The sequence below is a fragment of the Zosterops lateralis genome (genome assembly GCF_965231275.1).
Source record: "Zosterops lateralis genome assembly, chromosome: 6".
NCBI lineage: Eukaryota > Metazoa > Chordata > Aves > Passeriformes > Zosteropidae > Zosterops > Zosterops lateralis.
Window position 1 is genome coordinate 27,106,826 of NC_139761.1, and position 24,227 is coordinate 27,131,052.

The following is a 24,227-nucleotide window of genomic DNA, read 5'->3' on the forward strand; positions in this document are numbered from 1 at the left end:
CTGTGAGAGTGATGAGGATCCAGAACTGGTTGTACAGAGAGGCTGTGGATATTCCATACCTGGAAGTGTTCAAGGCCAGGCTGGATGGGGCTTTGAGCAATCTGATCTAGTGAAAGGTCTTCCTGCCCATAGCAGGCAGGGAGTTTGAATGAGATGATCTTCAAGGTCCCTTTCAACCCAAACCACTCTAGGAACACAATCAAACAGAATAGAAAAGAATAAAGCTGTACAGACTATGAGCTCAAAGAAAACAGGCTTTATTAGAAAGATAAAAAGAAGCAGCAAAGGACTTCAGAGGAACATGAAATAGCACTATTAGTGGTAGACAGCAGAGGAATGAGATTACAAAAAAGTAGACTAGCACCAAAAACTGAAGCATACTAATAAAATATTTAATGTCCACAGTGACCGAGATTTTTGATGATTCAAAAATTTCATCTATCTAAATGCACCCAGAATCCCCTATACCACCAAAGATACTGCGTTGTCAAGGAGAAAGTGTCATGATTACACTTAACTATTGACTACAACTTCAGAAAGCAAGGGAAGCTGAGGATTACAGAGCTGACATTCCCTATGCTTCAGGAGTATGTTCAAGGCGTTACGAAGCAGCATCAAGGCAGAGAAGAATCAATTAAGGACTCTCAGCAAAGTCTAAGAAGGGACTGAATAACAAACCCTTTACTCACGAAAATCCTCATACACAATTAGTTTAGTTGTTATTATCGTATTCTCAATTCCTTGAGGGTCAGTACACGCTCGGATGCCTCTGTGTTGTCTTAACACGAACATGACAAGAGCAGCTTTATTTCTGCACCATTAAATGCTCTTTCCCGCCGGTCCTTCCCCGGGCAGAAGGAAACGAGGGCGCTCTCCCCGGCCGGCAGGGAAGGCACGGCTCAGGCCCGGCCCCGCCCCGGAGCGCCCTGCTCACCTCGGCGGCACCACGGCCACGTACCCACGGCCGGGCGGGCCCGGGCCCTCCAAGAGACCTGGGCCCGCGGCTCCGGCCCCACCGCCCGCCCCGGGCCGGCCGCCGCAGGGGGGAGAGGAAGGCGGTGGAAGGGCCGGCACCCCGTTGCCGGGAGACCCAAGCCGGGTGAGAGGGCGCGATCCCCGGCGGAGGCGCCCGCAGCCCGGCCCGCGGGGACAGAGGCAGCGCGGCAGCGAGCGGCCGGCCCCACTGCCCCGCCCCAGCGGGGCCGGTGCCGGGGCCGCGGCGGGGCCGCGGGCGGACGGGCGCTCACCTGTCTGCTTCTCCCGGATCCCGGCCGCCATCTTCCCGCGCCGCCCCGCCCCGCCCGCCGCCTGCGCAGCCGCCGCGACACGTGGCGGGCCCGGGCCGGGCCGGGGGCGGCTCCGCCGAGGGGCCGGGCAGGAACGCCGCTGACCAGCGACAGGGCGGGCCCGCGCTCTGCCCGGCCGGGAACCGGTGCCTTCTCCACCGAGCCCGCGGGAGGTTATGCTCTCGGACTGAAGTTTCCGGAAGAAATAACTGGAACAGCTTTGAAACGACCACCTCATGCCTAAATGAAAGGAGTGATGTTTCAAAACAAGGGATCTAGCTACAAATGAAGTGCCGTAGCCTTAGTGAGTTAACACAATGGACCATAGTTACAAGTTTGCTTTGCTTTCCCTCAGGCCCACAGGCCCCCCCCGCCTTCGTGCCCTACAGGGGGAAGAGCCCCCCGACCCGGCTCAGCTCTGGAGTCTCCAGGAGCGGGATAAACACGCCACACACACCTTTATATCAATCTGTAAGTACACAAATGAAAGTACAGAAAAGAGTGATAACAATTCTAGGGCTAAAAATCCACAAATCAACAAAATAAAAACCCAAAAGCTACATATTTAACCTTTTATTGCACTTTGGAGATATATACACAGTATTCCCCACAATTGCTGATTATTTCAACACTGATGTTACACTTGTTATGTAAAACGTTGCTCCAAGATGCAACAGTTCAGGCACTGATCCTGCAGTTCAAGTTAGAGCTAAAAAAATTTACAGAATTACGTTTTGTTGCATAACATTCAAAATACCATAACATTAAAAAGGAACAGTTTATGTAATACAAAAAAAAAAAAAAAAAAAAAAAAAAAATCAGAGGGTTACACTGTAGATTTTTACAAACATTAACATCTTGAAAATGACTTTCTGTATTCATATGGTTTGACACTTCAAAAGTTTTTGCATTTAAATTTTTCTTTGTCTAACTAGACATTCCCTTAGGTAAGAAACAAATGTTTGAACTTTAAACATGTTTTACCATATTAAACAGATTCAAGATAAATTTGGAGAGCATATTTTGTAGGCTTCAAAGTTGGAATTATTTATATTTAAAATCAGATTTTTCTACTATTTTCAAAATGCATGTGCAGCATGCGTGAATTATTAACTAATACTCTCAAAATCCTCACGTTTTCAAATTCCAGAACTTAATATATTAATGAAAATAATCAAAGCTGCAGCACGCAACAGTTTAGACTTTTAGTACAAATTTTTTCTCCTTTGGACTATATTTCACTCTTAAATCACTTAAAATGGCTAACACCTTTTTCTGGTAAGCATCCTCTGAATGAGTAAAAAAACAACTCACAGGAACTTCTTATTCCTTGTTTTTTTTCAAACATAGAGCTAAAATACTTGACTGTGTTTATTAAATGTGCATTCTTAAGGAGACTATACTAAACCCACTAATGCTATTACTGTTTAGTAGAAAATTATCACTCTAGAAAATAAATAGCTTATTTGATGTGCTAATTCCAGATGGAAACTAAGGGTTTGATGCAGAAACTGTGGGGTGAAGTTCTTTGGCCAAACACTAAAAGGACTGTAATAGTTCTTTCGTGGTGCTGAGAAATCTTTTTTATAAGATACAACTTCTGTAAGAATATATTTAATACACAACTGATGCATACACAATTATTCTCCCTGACAGAAATACTCAAAGTAAGCAGCCTCCCTAATTTCCAGGTGTGCCTCAGGCAATGTTTATGTAAATTGAAAACTACCCCATAATATTGCACTTCAATGATCTGCTACAATAAAAAAAAAACCTCTGGTCCTCATAGCTATATAAATGGCTCTTACAATTTCAAGACAAGGGAGGCCATTCTGTGCTTGGAAGTTAGCTTATTCAATGGAATTCTAATGAACAGTTCAAATAAATTTATGACTGGTCTCTATAAATAAATGCTGAAAATGAGGAAATCCCTTTCCATAGCATCCTTCAGGACTACAACTTGAATATGTGAAGTATTATACTGGAGTGTCTAGATAGAGCTGACCAAACCAACAGAAAAGATGACATGTCCTGAAAGGGTACACATCAGTATTAGAAAATGGGAACAAATTCTGTGCAAGAAAAACCCTATCAAGCAATATTACATACTATGTGATTTTACAAATTTAGTGTTTGGATATAGTATTGTATAGCAGATCATTTTTAAGTTAACAATTTTTACACCTGGCTTACAGGTTAGTTCTGCCTTTATATAAAAGCCTTTCAACTGCTGAGTTCAAAAGTAATAAGCAATAAAAGGTGTGAACTCCATTTTTGTAATTTCATGTATGTTTTGAAGCCTTACATTCACATTATTTTACTATTTCTTTCTGCATTAAAGGTTTTAAAATGCAATTTATTTAGTTCCAGGTTCTGAATAAGTTCTCTTGCCACTGCAGGTACCAAAAGTCCTTGTCCTTTAAAATTACTCACACTCTGCTTACCAGTTTTATAAAATTTGTACTTCTCATATGGAAGAATAATATTACAGAACACATCTATCATTAACTAGGCAACAAAAACAAATACTGCACTAATTTTTAAAGTATAATATATCTACAGGAAACTCATTATTATCTGAAAAATACAAACATACAATATGGGTCCTTATTATGTAAACAAATTTGTGCCAAACCACTCTCCCTGTAATGGTAATAGACCATTGTGAAGTGTATGAATACAAAGAATTGAATGACAGAATGAGAGTGAAAAATTATACAAAGATCAGAAACACAGAATATTATTGGAGAAAAGAAGACACTGAGAAAATGCTTAGTATATAAACAAGTCAAATTACATTATCCAAGAGATCATATGTTTATTTTAAAGGACACTTGAATATGCTTTTGGCCAACAAGCAAAATCCACTGCTAATCCTGTCTTAATTTCTAACATTTTTAAATTTATAAAGACAAAACTGATGAAGTTAGATTTTTTTAGGCATTAGTAATGAGAAATGTCTGTTTTAAGACTTGCAATTATTTCCTTAGACTTTCTATTATCTTTTCAGAAGCACCTATCCATTTACAATTACTGTGGATGTACTTCCTTGCGAAGAATTCAAATGTAAAGCAATCCTGCTTATATTTTCAATTCAAACCAAGCTATATTAATAAAAAATTGATTACTTTCCAGTATTTTGAAGAATGTGCATAGACACATACAGATACATATCTATCTATATTGCATCTATAACACAACATGTTCAGGACATATAGTACAGGTGGTCAAAACTAATAGAGGGAAATAGTATGACTTCAAAACACAGAGCAGCATACATTTAAAAAGAATATATTTAAATGTCCTTTTAATATCATAGTTTTAGCATTAGTAACAATAAAGTGTTGCTGTGTAGGAATTTCACTACTCATCTTTTACAGCTTAATGGCCCAGCCATTTACACAAATTACTGCAGCACTGAAATATATTTTATACAGTGCTCACAATGCGCCTATGACTGAACTGGAAGAGTTCAGAATAAAAGCCAGGAACGTTTCAGGCCAAACAAGGTTGATGGCAGACCGCCTGTACTTTAATGAGCTTTAGTGCATGGTCGTACGAAAATAGTTTAATAGAAGTCAAGTTTACATGTTCTAATGACCAATAAACTTATTCTTTTATACTCAATAACATTAAGTCTATCTCCTATATTTCACTTTGAAAGACCAGTTATTGTTGCCTGTTCAAGATTTCATTCTGGTTTTTACTATTTTGGCTCTATGAGTGATTATGTATGACAGTAGAATGCAAAAATGTGCAAATGTCAAAGATTTTTGTTTTAAAACAGAGATACAAGTTCAATTGGATTTTGTTCTTACACTGTTACTATTTTACCTCTGTTTTCTCCAGACCTTGAATGCACTAGCCACAATGGCCTACAAGTATTTTAATTTTCCTATGTCTCTATGAACCATCAGAACGTAAATGAATCAATACAAAACAATTATTGAAGAAATATACATGGAATTGAAGAACTGCATCACAGTTTTACGCAGGACAATACTCTACAGCAATTATCTTCAAAATGTACCTGGTTTGTTTTTGCTAAATAAGTTACCCAAGTGTTTGATACAATCCATATACTTACCCGTTACAGACTGTGGTAACATTTCATACCTGTCTACAGCAAAAGCTGATATTTAAACTACTTCTGCAAGAGATGAAGGATTCTTAAAGTAAACTTCAAAAGGAAAATTATTCATGAGAATTTTTTTTTTTAATTTGAAAACTGTTTTGCATATATCATAACATTACAACTTTTAGCATAATCTTTGGGGGAAAGGTCAGAAAATACTAAAAGCATGTCATCCAAAAACACACTAGTGAACTGAAAGCAGATGTTCCTGCAGAAAACTCAAGTTTCCAGCATTCAGTTTAACAGCAAGAATACTTAATCCTTTTCAACTCTTAGTGTGTTTCTGATGGTGAGCTCCATTATATTTTTGAACTGCTGATATGTCTTTGTTATAGGAAGCTCTAAGGAATTAAGAAGTCTGTTTCCAATGGGATACCTTATATGCAAAAATTTAATAGTAGGTTCAGGATCAAAACCAATGGATGGTACATAACAGGAGCCTGTTACGAAGAGCAGAATATCCTCCAATGTCACTACAGACTCACCACCTAAAAAACAGGATTAAATTTTATCATTGATTGTCTGTTACACATAAACCATTACCCTGCATGTTAAGTGCTAAGAGGAAAAAACCCCACATGAAATCAAATCATTACGCTGAATAAATATGGAGTTATATGGCTAGCTAAGAAAAAGTTTAGCAAGAGAAACCCACTTCAGTTAGTACTGAAACATCTTAAGCGAATATAAAAATCTCTTCTGTAAGAAAAAGAGAGAAAACAATGGTCTGTAAGACTTCAGACAATCTATCTAATAAAGGAATTTTCTGTATCACTTAGGTTGTGTGTTGAATTTTTATTTTTTAATTCACAGGATCCTAGAGCCAATCTTTCAGATACTCTTCCCTCTAAAATTTTGGGCAATGGTTTCAGAAATTCTAATTAGTAAGAAAGAGGGAAGAGAGAACAATTAGGAACTGACAGTGACTACAAAACCTTGATTTATTTACACCACTGGACTCTAAAAATCAAATTCTGTACGTATACCAGCAACTATATAACCTGAACAGTTAAGGGGAAGTTTTTCTTAATTAAAAAGAAACTAAAAATTACTTACTTTCCACATCTTGCAAATAGCCCATCCAAAAATCAGCACCTTCAACTTTATTTACATCTGATGAGGAATGGATTGTAAAGAGATCACAAACAGTTTCTGCTGAAAGTCTTTCGGGTTTGTAGCAAAATATGCTAGAGAACACATCTGGGTGCATTTGCATTTTCTCCAGAACACCAAGAGTTTTCAAACCCTGCCTAAAACTAGGAGGGGGAGAAAAAAAAAAAAAAAAAAAAAAAGAGTAACCATGCATCAGAACTCTGCATTATATAAAGCTGCAAGATGAGATTCCCCATCTCCAGTCTCTAATCTTGTCAAGAAGGTTACATAGTACTCCCATTGGGAAATGCGTTTAACTCCTATTTTAACAATCTAAATGTTTCTGTAGAACTTTTTGGGGAGATGAAAGAAGTATCAGTGGTATTTCCTGGTACCTGACTGTATGTACAAGGTATAGTTTAAACTTCTGTATGAAAACACAGCAATTCTCTTTCTTACAAATAGCTCTTTGGAAAACAGTTGAAATTCCTTGTTCATGGACAAAATGAGTTGTCTTAAAAGACAGCCTTTTGCTTGGCTTTCTGCATGTACTCACATGCTATTATTTCTGCCTATGGCAAATGCAGACAGCAGCAGCCTGGGCTGTACTAGGAACTCTGTTGCCAGCAGCTCAAGGGAGGTGATCTTTTTCCTCTGCTTAGCAGCAGTAAGGCCACACTTGAAGTGCTGTGTCCAGTGCCAGGCTCCCCAGCACAAGAGATATGGACACACTGGAGAGAGCCTGGCAAAGGGTGACTAGGATGATTAAAGGACTAGAGTACAACTCTATGAGAAGAGGCTGAGAGAGAAGAGACTCTTCAGCCTAGAGAAGAGAATGTTCAGGTGGAATCTCAACATGTATCTCAAGGGAATGTGCAAGGAGGTCAGAGACAGGCTCTTTTCAGTGGTGCAGAACATTCAACAGCTAAAATAACCAACTCTAGTTAATCTCAGTCCTTTAGTGTCAAGTAATCGCTTGCTCTACTCACTTATGCCCATCTTAAGCCCATGTCCAAAAATGCACAAAACCCCACTACCTCATAAACAAATGCACTAATTATTATGTTTTATTTTTAACTCAATAATTAAAAAATATAATATAGATTGGTAAAACATGCCACAGGGCCTTGACTGAAGGACTAATTTTTTTGACCTTCATTAAAAAAATCCTCACATTAAGAATCAGTTTTCATAGTTCTTGGAGATTGAGTTCATCAAATTTGTCAAAGATAACACTATATGTGAAGTTTAAATCAGGCTATGCTTTTTGGAAAAATTAGCATCCAATAAATCTTTACTGAGCAGATGAAGAATGCTAATTGGAAGTAAGGCCAGAGACAAATCAAAGAACAGTCAAGAGCTGCAACTTTTCCAGCTAATGAGGTCATCAGTACCTCACAAACATCAATGCAATAAATTTGTTCCAAGCAGGCCAACTTACACTTGCTGACAGTATTGCACTCCTAATGGCACACAAACTCCCTAATTAGAACTCTAGAAAACTCATTTGAATTCTAAACATATGTTAAACATTTCTAAAATGTAAAGATTCTAAATTCAAGCAATTCTGAATTGGAATTGGACATAAGCTATAGAAATTCTATAGTGCAAAGATCTTTGTGATGCTGTAGTTTAAAAACTGTGAATGTCTTCTTCATAAGGTTGAAAAAGGAATGTGACCAAGGAGCAGTCAGAGCAGATATGTAGAGAAGTAATTTCATCTTTTGGTTTAGCTACTTAGTTAACAGCTGCTACTTAATCAACTGAAAATTACAGCACACTTCAGTGGTTTAAATCGAGAATAAGTAAGAACACATGGAAGTTAGTTTTAGCAACATATTTAGAGTTGCAGTGAGAAAAAGAACCATGAAGTTCAAAAGCTCAAGCAAAACAAACCTTTCTAAGGGTAAAGTAATTCTCTTGATTACATGGTAGATCAATAGATCATTCACCAGCATGTTCTTATCACACAAAGCTGTTACAGGTCTTGAACATCCAGCAGCAGCGAGGAATTCGCAGCAGTCCTGTAGTGTAGACTGTAGGCTGGACAGATTATTTGCATATTTTATCTGCATAAGAAGATAAGTTAGGCACTTGTTTACTACGTGTGTGTATACATATATGTGAAAAATAAGCATTTTAATTACTACAAAATTTATATTCAGTAAGTCCTTCTTTATCTCCAAATATAGTCTTGAGCAATAAATAAAGTGAAACTTATTGCATATTACCGTTTGTATTGTTTGTGCTACATCAACATCAGTAACATCTTCCAAAACTGGCTTCACATTCTCTGGACCATAGACAAGGCACTTGAACAGTGTTTTGGAAAAGAAACCAGGAGATGGACCACCATGAACCAGAGAAACTGCAATCATTTTACCAGCTTCAAAATAAAGATTTTCTTTTACAGCTGCAAATAGAAAAATGTTTATTTATATGCAGAGAAATAATTTCTGATCCTCATTTTTTAATAGAAAATGTCATAGTGCTGTTTTATCTTAATGACTTACTATCTTCTGATAGTTCAAACTATAAGACCATATTTTTACATAGGAGTACCACGTCCTTTTATACCAACTCTTCAGCCATTATCAAGGTTTGGGAGATGTAACTTCCTCTTCGACTATACACCCAAAGCACATATAATTCTGAAGCATAAGAATTCAAAGAAGCTAACTTGGGGTCTTTGGGAAGCACACTATGGGAAATAATGTCCTAGAAATTTGAGGAAAGGAAAATAATTAGCAGAGAAAGTGAGTCAGGAAGAAAGAAATTCACTTAAAGAGAACAAATACACTAATTAAAAATTTCCAAGTCTAGTTATATGCTGCTTTTCCATGGTTGTCATCAACTTTTCCAACCAACCCACATTTCTAAAATTAGAAATCCACACACTATCCCCCTTTGGAATTGAAAAAATAAAAAAATCAACCTCAAATTTTTATCCTTCATACTTGTGAACTGACACTCATACTACTGGATGAAGATTAAAAGATATTTTAAGCTATATACTTCTTGATATGTTTTTGAACAAAGCAACTAATTACCTTGAAAATCAAGGGACAAGTTCTTTCCAGAAGAGCCCTCAAACAATGATGAATTCTGAAGGTGAAGCATTAATAATTGGAAGAAATGGTGTTTTGATGCAGCAGAAGTATTTGTCTTCGATCTATTTTTGCAGTTTGAGAAATTTACTTCAATAGTGTTTGTAGGACTGAAGATCCGCTGTCTAAATCCTTTTAAAGCACTACTCCAAATATTTTCTACATTGATGTTAAGTCTTGTTGTTTTTGTTTTAACTTGTGCCTTTAATTCTTTCAGTATATTACAAACTTCCCTTCTTTTCTCTCTTAAATGCCTACAAGAAAATTGCATGTATTTTCAGATGAAATCTACGAGTCATAATTAGCAACAGTTACACAAAAATCATTTTAATAGTATACTAAGAAAAACACTTCTTTAAACACTGTGGCATATTTAAGTATTGCCTGAATTGTATCAGTAAAACATTTAGTATAGATTTAAAAAAATTTAACACTGTAGCAGCAAGTTTTAAAATACCCCTAAGAACTGAAAAAAGGAGGTAGAAATAATTACCCTGACACAGAACAAATAGTGATTTTCTTAATTCACTGACTCCAACACAGTGCCAAAAAATTCTCACACAATGAGCTGACATTTAAACAATGTGAAACAAGTGAGAAATTGAAGAGTTTATTATTTTACATTAAAGATGGTTTGCAACCAAATTAGAAAAATATTTGTCACTATATTAAAAAAATATTTGAGTAGGAAGAAAGTTCTCATTTAAAAAAGCAAGATGTTTTCTAGCTTCCAACCAAAACTATCTCAAATACCGTATCTACTAGAAATAACTTATTTTCTCATCAGACTTTTTAGCACACCAGGTAGAATTCATATATTAACTATTCATAAGAGGATAATAAATTTTATGTTCGTTAAATGAATATTCTATATTAAAACATGTTGTTTTAGCACTGACTTTAGTACAATCATAAACGATTCACAAGGTACAAAACCAATAAAAATTAAAGACTTGTCTAATTAGGAGAACGTACTTAGGACTTTTTATTCTCTATTTTGTAAAGAATGCTTAGCCATGCATGAGTAAGGACAAATAAGCATTTCCAGGTTTTGATCCCCTCACTACTTAACTTAAAAATTCTCAGTAGGTTTCATTTTTTTCTCCTCACACTTCTCTGGCATTTATAAAGAGCAGAAGCCTTTCTCAAGCCAAGACTTCAGGTTTTAAGTGTATACTCATCTCATTTTTGCAGTGACTATATACATATATACACACATATATATACATACTCTATACATATATACATACATATATATACATACATGTATTTCTCACACAGAGAAATATATATGGATATTGTATATACACAAGCACACACACAGAGACACCTCCCCCCAGTCCCTCCCCCATGTTCTGTAGGAAATATGGTATAAAGACATGTGCTAGATTACTCTTCAAAATAAGAAAAATAGAAGAAATACTTGTGCCTCAGTGACAGGGACCAGTTCCTGTTTGACATCACTGGAGATAAGGACATTGTCATTCTGTTGGATGCTGGAAGTTCTAGGGGTGAGCAAGGTGACAAGTTCTGGCACATCATCTTTGGTGATCTATTAGCCAAAAGAACCAGTATTTTAAGAAGAGATACAATTGAAGAATGCATGAACACTCCCTATTTCAAGGTAGCAGTATAGCTTCCCACTAAATCAGTACAGAATCTAATTTGTATCCTCATTTCCATGAATCCACCAGTGCCTGAACTACAATTTAAAAAATATCTATTATGTATTTTATTACTTTGTGGTCTTGGGATATGTTTTTAGTTGCATCTCATACATTAGATGAAAGTCCCGACTGACACAGTAACTAAAAATACTTGTTTCTACAAACTTGAAATGTTTTTATTACAGGAGAGGAAAACATTATTATGAACATCTTTAAGTCAGACTTCTAGAAACTATTAAAATGGAAAAAATACCTTAAAGCTTTGCTGTTTGTATCCTCTTAAGTTACCACTAAATTGTTAAAATTCCTTTAACAAGGATCTATCTTTACCAAATTAAAATGTGGTTTTAGTTGCCACCAAATCCAAATAACTATAGCCAATTTCCAGAGTTCATGGCTTAATCAGAAAACTTCAATCACTAAACTTTATTCCAATTTCATTTGACTTGCAATTTAGTGTAAGTTTCTCCTACAGAATAAGGCATAATTTCCTCATGTTTTAAGTATTATTTTATCCAATAATCAGTTTCTGCGAGAAAACAAAGTTACATACTGGAGTAGAAAGCTGCGTGAAGATCCAGATGACTGCCGAGGGGACTTTGGAGGCGGCTCTTCCAGCAAACAAGTTGTTCCATTGGTCTTTTCAGAGGCAGCCAAAGCACGCTTTTTCCGTTTGCTATACTGCCCTGTATGATTACATTGTAATAATTTAATGAATTTGCTAGTGGTAAAGCTAGCATGCTAGTATTAAGCTAGTATGCTAACATAACTTGAGTTATTTAAGAAATCACTGTCACACCCATAATTTTACCTGATTTTGCAAAGATACTTCTGCATTCCATGCAGTCCCAGTTTTGCTCCCATGACTTCATAGATGAACAGGCCAAATGAGTACCACGAGAACCACAGTACTGGCAACGCTTTATTTCCCATTTACTAAAATGAAAGACTTAGGTATTTAGAAGTAGACAGAAGAATGAAGCTAGTTAAAGACTGTTCAATAGTAAGAGCAATCCAGACACTAAACCACCAAAGCATAATTTTATCAGTCTGGTAGGACTGATTCTAATCAATGAGACTTTCTCCATGCGAGATGTACTAATCATCTGGCTGCAACAAGAAAAAAAAAAAGCTACTCGTGTTCCAGCACCTTACATCGAATGAGAATTAGTACTCCCATGCCCTGAAGTCAACAGATTGCAGGGCACTTTTCTCCTCATCCTGCTAGTCAGCAAAATCCTGTGTTCTGTGGGTATCCACCAGTCAGCTTTTCTAAATAGTAATTCTTTTAAAGGACAGCTCTCTAGGGAAACATTGAAACTACTGACCTATGTCTACTACTTTAACAATAATTTCCTGTAAAGGCTATAAGTATTTTAACACTTACTAAATTGCTGAGCTGAACTCTGAATGATACACACACCATGTTCATTTAGGCACATGCTACGTTGATGCACAAATTCTACTTCAATCTGTATAAAATGAGGACAAGGTAGCTGATAATCCCTTAAATTTGGTTTTCATGTCTTTTATAACAAGATCAAGTTAGAGAAATTTAGTATTGAAATATGATTATATTGAGTAAAACAAATGCTATCTGCACAGTGTGTTGGCTTGACATTAAAACCCGATGCTGAAAAATATCAAAACATTTAAGTAAATAAAAATAATATTAATAAATAACAACAATGAAAAACGTGTCAAAAAAACTATTTCATCCTAAGTTGTACTTTTCTGCTGAAGTATCATACCTATCAGGTTCATTATAGTCTCTTCCTTTCTTGCAGAGACATCTTTTAACATCACAGTGTTGATAACAATGCAGTAAGTCTTGATATGCATTTTCTTCAAGTTCCCAAGACGCATCCCTGCAAATGAGGCAGAAGATTGGATACCAGAAGTCTGATTGTTTCAATGGATTACTCTCTATTTCAAAAAAGATAAATGCAATAAACATATGAATATATTTCAATCATGTCATATTCTAGGTAACAGGGGGGTTGTTCTAGGTAACTGAGAGGGGAAAGAATGTGTAGTAACTAAAGTAATACTATAAAACTTCAAAGGCGGACTTTTTCTGGCATAAAGTTACTTTGATTTCAAGTATTTATTATTTTTCACATGACCTCAGTGCATGTTTGCGCTGCCTCTGTCCCTTTTTTCTCTCACAGAAAACAAGGATATTTGTTTAGGCAGCCTACTCAAGTTAACTCTGAAACTGGTTTCATGAATGGTAACTCAGAATGTTCCAGGTCAGTATGGCAAAGTTTACCAATTATTTTGACTCTTCTTCCTCTCCAGAATCTTAAGCTTTTGTCTCAAGAGGGAATTAATGGTGCTCTCTGAAGAGACAAATAGTTCTTAAGGAATAATACTCTTAACAAAGAAACATCATTCTGATCTTTCTGTCATATTTTGAGCTTTATCGGGTGATAGAAACAGGAAAAACAGCTTGGAATTTTGGAAGCAGTTATTATACTAACATAACCTTTGCAATCCCTTGGCAGAAGATAGAAACTGTATGGCTGAGTAATCTGTCAATTACAATTTTCTCTTGACAGAAATTCAGACAATTAAACTTGAAAATACACTTCTTAGCAATCTCTGTGTTAAGGAAAAATGATTGTATTTAAGAAGTGCTTTTATGTTCTAATTTGTTTAGAGTTTAAGTTGAATCATGGCATTAACAATGACTTCTCAGAACTTCCTGTTTCATGTTTGAGATAATTAATTTCACCTTTGCCAATTTTTATGCATATCTAAAAGGAAACAGGCTATTCCTTACCAAACTGAACAATTCTACAATTGAAGGCAGAACCAATGTTTCACATATTAATAGTTGAATTTCTGTAGAATAAAATAAATGTTTATAATAGCCTATCAAAGTTTTCATACCAGAGTAATCATTAACAAAATTACTTACCTTTCTGGAATGTGTATGCCCATTCTTAACATCTCTTTTTGAAATTTGTCCTTGTTATTACATACTGTGCACCTAAAGAAAAATATCCCAGCACTCAAAGCTTGATACTGTGCCAAGAAAAAAAAAACACAACAAAGAAACCAGACCAATTACTGAATTACTACCAACCTTAAGATGCCAATAAATTATGTCTTAATATTGAGATGCATTACATTCATGGATACTGTCCTGACACGGGTGTTAAAGCTGATATTGATCATGACATGACTTGACATTAAAGCAAATAGCAAGGACTTCCTCTTCTTTAAAGAGAAGAGCTCATATGCTAGAGTAAGGTTCATAAACAAAAGCACCATCTTTTTCAGTCAACCTCTCCAGATCCAGCATAAGTATACAAAAAGAATGTTGTAACTTTTTCTAGTCCTGGATTTAGCCAAAGAGAAGCGATGATGGAAAAACTACATTTTTAGCACTCCGATTCTGCACATAAGGATTTGCAGGAAAGCAACTGCATAGGTTGAACTTCAGTTCCTAAAAGTAGTAAGGGCAGTAAGTATATATCATACATGCAGAAACATGGAAGGACCACAGGGGGAGAAAAATTAATAGCACTAAAAAATCAAAATCCTTTTGTGTCTGTAACACAATTTTAGCACTAGTCTTCAAACCTAGCATGCTTCATACCTACTACCTACACTTGTTGTAAGCAATTGTTCCATTATTTTTAAACAGAAATGTGATCTCCACAGATGCAAAAAGAATGAAAGGGAGAACTTGTATTACCTGCAAGCATTCTCGATGAAACCAAGCATTTTTACAACAAGGACTTTTCAATACAGTGTACACTGAAATATGTTCGACCAAATCCAGGCATATTGTGCACTGTGAAGCTTCTCTAGGTTCTTTATCCGTAAACTCTTGGACTGGTCTATGTTCCCAACAGTAAGATCTAAAAATAATTTAATTTAATAATTATATTTAACAAAATAACCCTTCTTCATAAAATTTGAAGACAGTAAAATTAATTAATTCATTTTTCATGAGTAAGTGCTATGCAACAAGCTAAAAATGCAGACATACTGGTTTTGGCTAGGCTAGAGTTAAATTTCTTAATAGTAGTTCGTACAGTGATGTTTTGGATTTGTGAGGAAATCAGTGTTGGTGACACAGTGATGTTTTAGCTGTTGCCAAGCAGATCTTGAACAGAGACCAGACCTTTTCTGTTTCTCACCCCTCCCCACCAGGGAGCAGGCTAGGGATGCACAAGGATCTGGGAGGTGAGACAGCTGGGATGGCAAACCCCAACTGACCTAAAGGATATTCCATACCATGACATCCAAGAAATGCAGCTCTAGAAGAAACCTTTCTGAAAAGGCCTTATCTTTACACCCACTTGAGGCAAGTTGTTTTTTTATGAATGCCTGCCAGACTTCATCCACTCTACAAATTCAGCTCACAACAAGAAGGATAATGCACTCAAGAGTATTTTGACTAGAGCCAAGATGCTAGACAGATGACAGTAAAAGAAAACTTTTTTAGACATTTGATATTAAGCCCATTTCCCCTGCAGTCTACCTCTAATAAACTTGGAAACACAGCAAAATGGCAGACACTGTTTTGACTGCTGAGAGATACAGGTAGCCAAAGCTCTGCCATTTCAAAAAAGGCAGAGGAGACAGGCAAACAAAAAAACCCAAACTGACTATTATGCAGTTTATTTCAGAGTTCAGAATTTACTGCTCAACTTAACTATTTCTATAAGCATAAACTCATGTATTTAAAAGTGTTGAGAATTGAGTTTATAAATATTAGGTATGCAATATAACCATTTGACTTCCATGTCTTCCACAAATGGGGTATCTGTTTCCGAGATAATCTGATATTGCAACTATCACCCTATCCAATAACAAGTCATGAAAAAAATCCAAGTCACCTCCTATATAAATACAATAAATTGAAAATGGAGAAACAGCAAAGCCTCAAAACTCACCTGAAGTCTTCCATAAACTGGAAAATGCATTCCCTTTGTAACCCACAAGGAAAATGGTAACTTCTTTTGCATTTAGGAGCTACGCAGCCAATTGAAGCTCCCTTTTTCTTACAGATATTACATTTCTAGAAAGAAGTTGTTTCAGAAACAGAGCATTAACATTTTAAATACAAGAATTAAACCAATAGAAAAGTTACAAAAAGTGTAAGAAAGAATAGTAGCTAATAGATTAAAACTGTGACAGGATTAATGTGGCTTAGCTCTGTTACAAAGAGTAAACATATGCAGTTATTTCACAGATTTTATGTACTGGTTTACATGCATATTGTCTTGTGACATGTAGATATAATATAAGTTATTTTACCAGTACTTACAGTTTATATAGGTATAACAGGCATACACATGTATGTATTTATATATAGGCATCTGTTAACTGTCAGCTTCCAGCTCAGCACAATCTCAAGAGATATGATGAAAGTTTAATTCACTCTTTTTTTATTACTCAATGAATAAAAATACTTGCAAACTGTAGGGAAGCCTAGGGAAGCTGACTTCAGTTGTGGGATAGATTGTAATGGAGCATCAAGGCCACACTGTGATCTCAGAAATGTTCACTACACCTCAGCCTGAACAAACTGCACTGGACTAAGCTCTCCTGATGCTCATTAGAAATACTGTTCCCAGGAATTAACAGGTATCAAATGAGCTCCTGTTTTATCACAAACAGCCTTGAAAACTTATTTTTCTTGCTTGAATAACAACCCAAGGGGAATAGTATTTTTGTTACTGAAATTTCAGAGGAAGCTACCAACTCGAGTTGCAGCCAGGATGGAAAATTACTGTAACGAAAGTCCACTCTCTTGTCACCCCACAAACAGTGGTCCAAAGTGAGAGAGACCCTTGGAGCTCTCGATTCCCAGAAGTTAATGTGCATGATTCCCAGGGTTAATGTGCATGTCTCAAACACTGATAACCACATGGTTCTGGAGCCAACCAGGGACTGCTGACAGTAACACACAAGAACTGCTGGTGAAAACAAAGGACTGACTATTGGTTTTAACACACCAGGAGAAAGAACAAGATTTGACTGGAGCAGAGGGCCAAGCAGAGATTCACTTTGCTGTGAGAAAGAACCACAACACCACTGTAAAGCACAGTGCAAGCACAGGAACATGTGGCAGGAAGAGGGCATGGACTATAGGGTAGGATTTAGATCCCCAAAGCCCTCCAACCGATTTCCAGAAAGACCTGAAAGAACAGGCTGCTCATGATAACTAATTTACATAGAAGGCAAGAAATCTACTTTGAGGTGGAGACACCTATTCCCAAAAAGGTACCCCCCACAAAGCCCAGGCCACTTCCATGCCAAGTGAGTAACTGACTAATAAAACTTTTTGATTTCTAGTGGACCCTCTGACTTTTGTCACTCCTTTTGCCCAATGAGCATTTATAAATCTTAGATGCTTCCTTCCCTTTAAGAGTGGATCATTACAATTTCTGCAGGTTTTTTTTTTTTTTTCTGGCCTCCATAGATCCAATACTTGTTACTTAAATGTAAAATTCAGGTGCTTGAATGGGCTCAGCACACTGTCCATTTGAGGAAGAAATCAAACCCCACGGGCAGTATTAGGAGCACTTAAAGGTTACCTTTTTCCCCTTGTTGATACCAAAGACTTCTTACCAGTTTTGCAGCTCTATTTACTTCTTTTTTAATATCTGTGATTAGAAATCCATCTACACCTTCATCTTCTTCACCCCTCTGCCAAATGCCACTTGACATCAGCTACAAAAACAAATTAAATATTTTAAAACATCCACCTAACCTAAAGACTTAAAATTACATACATTGTGCTTGTCAAGTAAGAGAAGTTTAGTCTAAAAAAGCTTCCATGGAAACATATTAATGATTCAAAACCTGATATAAAACACATTTTTGTCTGACATGACAATAACCAGTAAAATGAAAAAAAAATATTTCGTAACATCAAAGTATTGTATAATACTGTAGGGCCTGAGATAGTGTACTTTGGCTTCCTTTTTGAAGTATACAGACTACTCAGATAATTGTCAAACAATTACTTTCAGCATATAAATCTTCAGAGGAAGTAAAATTAAATTAACTTAGTTAATATGAATGACAATTGTGCTGTGGAGATAATGAAGCACAGTAGGAAGTAACTGTACTGAAGAGACACCTAAGAGGAAAAGTAATTTGCTTTAGAAGAAATTTAAATAAACATGGAATCAAGTAACCAGGCAAATCAGAAGAGCCTGATAATAATTTAAATTTAGGCAGCTACATTACAATTTTCAAATAACTGAAGAGTTTCACAACTTGATGTTGTCTATATTCTTTACAATCTCATTTTATAATTTCAACATAGCACCATTTAAACTAGTTTTATCAATATTTTACTCAAATAAATGTAAGATTATATATCCAAACCAATTAAACATTTTTTCAACTGTGAGACATTTGGCAAAGAATAATTAAACTGTCACTAATGTGCCTCTTTGTAGAATTCCTTTCTTATATAACATACAGTATATTTTAGTAAAATCACAGGGCTTTGCTCGTTTTTAAAAGAAGTAGAGACAAAAAAATATAAAAGATCCTGTGATGAGCTTCCTGCAGTTGAAGTAACTTTTAAGTCCTAAGGCTCAGCATTGCATGCATGCCTTTTCCTAGCTGTTCATCAGGATAGGATTTTTTCTTATCATTTGATATGGTCTTATATAGGAGACCAAATTACCACTAACATGGTAGATGGCCTCTATTTCCTTACAGCTGTTTAAAATTTACTTAAAAAACAAATATTTCTATCTTTATGTAACTTCAGAAAACCTCCACTCTCCTTAGTTTTTAAAGGATTCAGTCAGTATCCAAACTATTAAACCATTTACAATTCTTAAAAAACTTGAGAATACATACCCCTTACATTACTTCTGATACTTGATACACATTTTAAAATTGGAGAGAACAATTCCAATTATATTTATAAAGAAACAAAAGGGTTTTTTTGTAAAGTAATAGTATTATTCTAAAGACCTGCAAAAATTTAGAGTTTGAGAGGTAGTTTAAGTATACCTTTAAGAATATGAATCTTGGAGAATGTCATGGGTGATAACAAAAGCTGCAGGTTATATCCACAGCTTTGTTTAAATTATAAACATCTACTAATTAGTGAAACTGTACCAATATGATTAACAAGGTACACATAACTTAATTGAAAATTAAGACATAAGTGTTACAATGTTCTGTGTAATGTCAGAGAATAGTTCACAGCCAGTAAGAACTATGGAGAAATGAGAAAAAACCCTTTTCTGTATTTTTTCCACACCGGGTGGAATTTTCACATTTCAAATTTTGAAACAACACTTTTCTTATAGGAGGGAATATGAAGGTGCAAACTGTTCCCTTTGTCTTAACATATACCTTCATTGCTATTTGCTATGATAGGCTAGGAGAATTAATGAATTCCTTTAAATGGGCCATGAACAGAATTTAGCTTTGAATAAAGGCTTGTTGGGATTTACTTATTTCATCTGCTGTACCTGATAAGTACAAGCTTTCAAGGCTATGAGTTAAAGCTCACATTTTAAGTCTTACAACAACAAAATTGTTACAAGAATGGGACAGGTTATTAGTATTAAATACTTGCTGCACCTTTTTTTTCAGATAAATAAAAAAATTCCAAGATCAATACCACACACTTACCAAACAGTAATAATGAAAAGTGAGATTGTATTCCACGTAGGTCCTTTTTTCTCCATACTTTTCGGGGCAGTCATCTGTCCGTCCACAGAGAACACAGGCTAAAAGACAGAATCATGTTTAGAACCACAGTGAGTGAGTGTGCTGGAATTACTATGGATAAGCTGCAGAGCAGTAGCTTTCACCTCTTTTAATCACATGCATCTTCAAGTCGAAGGGATAAGGGATATCTACTGGATAAGGGCAGTAGATATCCCTTTCCTTAATGTTGAATTTTATAATAATATAGAAGAATGTAGTATTTTTTCCTCCTCTAGTTACTAGAAAGAAAATACTTCACCAGCCTGCTGATTCAGGAGTGGTCTATCAGCCAAGCTAAATTCACAAGCAGACTGTGCTCACAATTGAAATATTTTTCCCAAAACACAAAAAAAATTATTATCAAATAGCCAACAATGTCCAGGCGCATGTGAAATGTCATCTGTTGTTTTTAGTACTATACATAAAGTCAGCCCCATATTAGAATCCAATCAACCATTTCTTTGTCTACCTATATAACCTTAGTGATAAGCATGTGAATGGTGCCAAGCCATCTGCTACCATAGCTTTTAAAAACATTTAACAATTTGAGACAACATTGCATTCAACTAAAACCCTGAGGATTTCCCACTCAGTGAAGTTTCTAGCCCACTAACATAGTTCCATGGACTTTAAACAGCTTCCCTTGAACTCCCAGTAGATGTATAAAATACATTTACAATATTCTGTATTAAGAACAGTCACAGTAATAACAAGAATAGGGCTACTGCTTCAACCTAAGAAAGTCCCAAATGGTACATCTCAAACACAGCTCTGTGTGACTTGCTAAATTCATGGTTACTTTCTTAACATCTGCAGAAAATACTGTTTTTAAATAGTCTAATTACAGTAAACAAAGCCAAGGAAGTTTGTAAGTTATTTCTTTTTTATTTCCTGAGACAAGTGGTGGTTCCAACATAATTTCACAGAATGGCTGGAAGTGACCTCTGGAGATCATCTGGTCCAACCCCCTGCAAGGCAGGGCCACCTAGAGCAGGGACACAGGACCTTGTGCAGGTGGGTTTTGGATGTCTCCAGAGGGGGTGAGTCCATGACCCCTCTGGGCAGCCTGTTCCAGTGCTCTGCTACCCTCAAGGTAAAGAAGTTCTTCCTCATGTTGAGGAGGAAGCTCTTGTGTTATCGTTCATGACCATCGTTCCTCATCCTGTCACTGGGCGTCCCTGAAGAGTCTGGCATCATCCTCTTGGCACCTGCCTCTGAGATATTTGTATGTGTCAATGAGATTCCCTCTCAGTTTTCTCCAGAATAAACAGGTCCAGCTCCCACAGTCTCTCTTCATGAGAGAGATGCTCCATACCTCAAATCACCTCTGTGGCCTCTGCTGAACCCTCTCAGGAGCTCCTTGTCTTTCTTGTACTGAAGAGCCTCAAACTAGACATAGTAATTCGATTACTGGAAACTCACCTGCTCTTTGAGCCCAAATAAAACAAGTACAACTAGCATACTAGAATACATATTTCTGAAATTATTTGATAAAGATTTTACTCACATGTGCTTTGAACATCAAAATTATTAGTTTTGCTCATCCTGAATTCTTCTGTCTGTCATGCAAAAGAAACAAGATATTAAATACATCCAGTGCATTAATAAAAACTATACACCTCTTTTATGTTTTATTTAAACTGCAAAAAAAAGAAGCACAAACTCAATAAACTAAAAGTGAGATTATAATAAAAAAATATAATAATTCAACTGTTATTGTGAGAGACAGAGGTTCAGAAAGCAGGATGCAATTGTCCAGAAAAAAAATTGTACTAATTTTTTTTCAAAGATGAATGAGAGATATAGCAACTTTTACCTATTTCCTCAAACTAACGAACCACGTATTTTACTTTCAGAAGAGAAAACAATGTCCAATGCAAAAGCTAGTTATCTATAAACGTAATAGTACAGAAGAGTTATTATTTATTTTAAGCAACAGAAATAATGGTCCACAGATAACCTAGGAAGCAGCTCTGACTTCTGCTCAAATAAAGATTGTACTAATATAAAAAACTTGGAAACAAAAAAATAACTATATAGTTATCTAAGTATGAATAGTTTCACTGTTTGGAGAAAATGCAGGATTCTGGCCTAAACAGAGAAATCCTGATTCACAAAAAAGCCAAAGGAAAAAAAACAAAAAACAACAAAACAAAACCAACCCAAAAACTAAAAAGGTGAGGAATCCAAAACTGGATATACATTCAAGGGAATTTACACCATGTGGAACAATCTATTTTACATTCTGAAGTGGAAAGTAATTTATTTAGAAACATTGATCTAACTTACATTTCTTTCAAACATCAGGTGAGCTGCCCTTTACCACACCACACATCCTATCCTAGCCCACACTGGGAAAAAAAACCAAAAACAAACCACCAAACCAAATAACCCCTTAGTTTCTTCACCACAGCACCAAGATGATTATCCTTTTTCAGAACCCTTCTAGGAACACATCAGCACATCTCTGATTTGCCTTCCCTTAGGAAGCTGAAGAAAGCATTACCTAAGTTGTGCAAGCCAAGAATGACGAGTGCTCCAGGGGATCTCCAGCAGATCTCAGGTAGGCAGACGCCTCCCTCTGGCACACTGAAGCGAATAGGGAAGGAGCCAGTAACAAATGCGAGGTTCAAACCAGAACCCTGCAGACTGTGAGCTATCTGGGGCCCGCTATTTACAGTTTTGATGACTACTAGATATCAGCTTCAGGAACAAAGTTTAGGCTAATTCAAACTATAGCAAATAAAGCACGGTAGCACTTTACTGGAGCTTTAGGGAAGAAAGCATATTGAGAGAGAAAAAGAAAAAGGGGCAGAAGTCCCAGGCACAAGGCAAGTGCCCTATGCCACTGAGAACTGGAGTAGTTGCACAAAGGACCTTGGCCAGAAAATGGTCTATAAGGAAAACAAACCAAAAACCAGCATCACTAAATTAGTTGAAAAGGTTTCTAAAGACACACCACACTGACAGTCAGCTTAAATTAGTGAGTACTTTTTTCCTAGAAACACACTTTCCTTTTTCTAAATTAAAAAGGAATAACTATACATAACCAAGTACAGAGGTAGCAGAAGATAAGCACAGAGCTCACACACGTTCCCTTTCTTCAGGATCTCCCCAGGATGGTCACTGACAAGTTTCACCGTCCCCAGGCTCCTGCGGTAATACAACAAAGAAACTACCTACACATGGCCACACAAACCCAGATTTTTTTTTCTGAGAAGCCCTACAGGTGGACAAAGCATATATGTGGCTGGAAACAAGAAAATCACCTTCCCACCTATTTGGCTCCAGCAAATTAGAAAGAAAAAAAGAAATCGCTACACCACCCCCAATTCCCTCTACTTTCCTCAAATTCTTTCAGGTAAGTGAACCCAAAGTTCGAATTTACAAGTTAAAAGATGGATCAACCATTGAGGCCCCCTGCATAAGTCCCCTGGGGCTTTTTACAGGAACAAAGCAATTCCGCATCAGTCTGTTTGCAAGACAGGAACGACCACATTATCGGCCAGTGTCTACAAAACCGGTGTAAATAAAATATATCTACTTTGCCTAAACCAGCACGAAAAGTCCTCAGAGTGGATGACTAGATTTTGCTAAATCCTGTCATTTTTTTACTCCCCCATAACGTAAAGCGTTTCAAGAGTCTTTTAATTAGGGGTTGAAAAAGAAAAAACAAAGCCAGCCCCAGGGGGGCAAGATATAAGGCACACGTTTTCCCCAGCACAGGAACAAAGGAACTCTCCCGAAGCCATCCGTGCAGCCTGTCGGTCCTGAATTTCCTTCCACAGGCGGGTGGGCCCCGCGGTCACTGCCCGGCGCCGTGTCCCGAGAAATCCCCGTCCCCCGGCACGGAGCCCCGGGCGGGCACGGAGCGCTCCCGGCACGTCCCGAGGAGCCGAGGACGGACGGGCCTCAGGCGGCCGCGCTCCCCCCGCGGGGCTCCGGTGCCACCCCCGCCCGGCACCAGGGCCACGGCGGGTCCCGTGTGGGGCGCCCGCCCGCTCCCCCCGCGCCGCGCTCCCTCCCGCTCCGAGCGGCGGCTCCCCAAAGCACGGGCTGGGAGGCTGCCGCACGGCGAAGGAAGGGGCTCCCGCCTCCGCGTCCCGGCAGCTGACACAGCGCCCGAAGCGCCCCGCCGGGCCCCGGGGGCGGCACTCACCGCTCGGACCGAGCCGGGCCAGGCCGGGCCGCGCCGCGCTCCAACCGACGGGCGATTCAAACGCCAACATCC

General features: G+C 37.3%; 2 protein-coding genes across 6 annotated transcripts in view; both read right to left on the reverse strand.

The window, feature by feature from the left end:
* The window catches only part of SCFD1 (sec1 family domain containing 1), a 46,213-nt gene extending 44,915 nt beyond the window's left edge, over positions 1-1,298 (reverse strand). Inside the window, exon 1 of the mRNA XM_083863942.1 lies at positions 1,248-1,298. Within this exon, the coding sequence (XP_083720068.1) occupies positions 1,248-1,278 (31 nt within the window). The 5' untranslated portion in view covers positions 1,279-1,298. The remainder of the gene's footprint in view (positions 1-1,247) is intronic.
* Positions 1,299-1,844: 546 nt separating this feature from the next.
* On the reverse strand, positions 1,845-24,227 carry G2E3 (G2/M-phase specific E3 ubiquitin protein ligase). Of its 5 annotated transcripts, none has more exons than XM_083864110.1 (17): positions 24,156-24,227; positions 22,286-22,347; positions 21,504-21,555; positions 19,919-20,016; positions 17,882-17,983; positions 16,201-16,325; positions 14,994-15,159; positions 14,211-14,317; positions 13,039-13,155; positions 12,099-12,223; positions 11,841-11,973; positions 11,044-11,172; positions 9,564-9,874; positions 8,745-8,926; positions 8,410-8,582; positions 6,478-6,677; positions 1,845-5,909 (listed from the first exon to the last, which is right to left on the reverse strand). In XM_083864110.1, exons 2-17 carry the CDS (start codon positions 22,298-22,300, stop codon positions 5,677-5,679), a joined length of 2,268 nt encoding a protein of 755 aa, XP_083720236.1. In that variant the 5' UTR covers positions 22,301-22,347; positions 24,156-24,227; the 3' UTR covers positions 1,845-5,676. The 5 variants fall into 5 exon arrangements, with proteins under 5 accessions (XP_083720236.1, XP_083720235.1, XP_083720234.1 ...); XM_083864109.1 differs by lacking the exon at positions 24,156-24,227 and adding an exon at positions 23,089-23,143; XM_083864108.1 differs by lacking the exon at positions 24,156-24,227 and adding an exon at positions 23,054-23,134.

Coding starts and splice junctions, on each gene's coding strand:
- G2E3 (XM_083864110.1), bottom strand. Junction 11,173..11,840: donor TCACGCAGCTTTCTACTCCA/GTATGTAACTTT, acceptor TTTGGCTAATAG/ATCACCAAAGATGATGTGCC. Junction 5,910..6,477: donor CTATTTGCAAGATGTGGAAA/GTAAGTAATTTT, acceptor CCTGTTTTTTAG/GTGGTGAGTCTGTAGTGACA.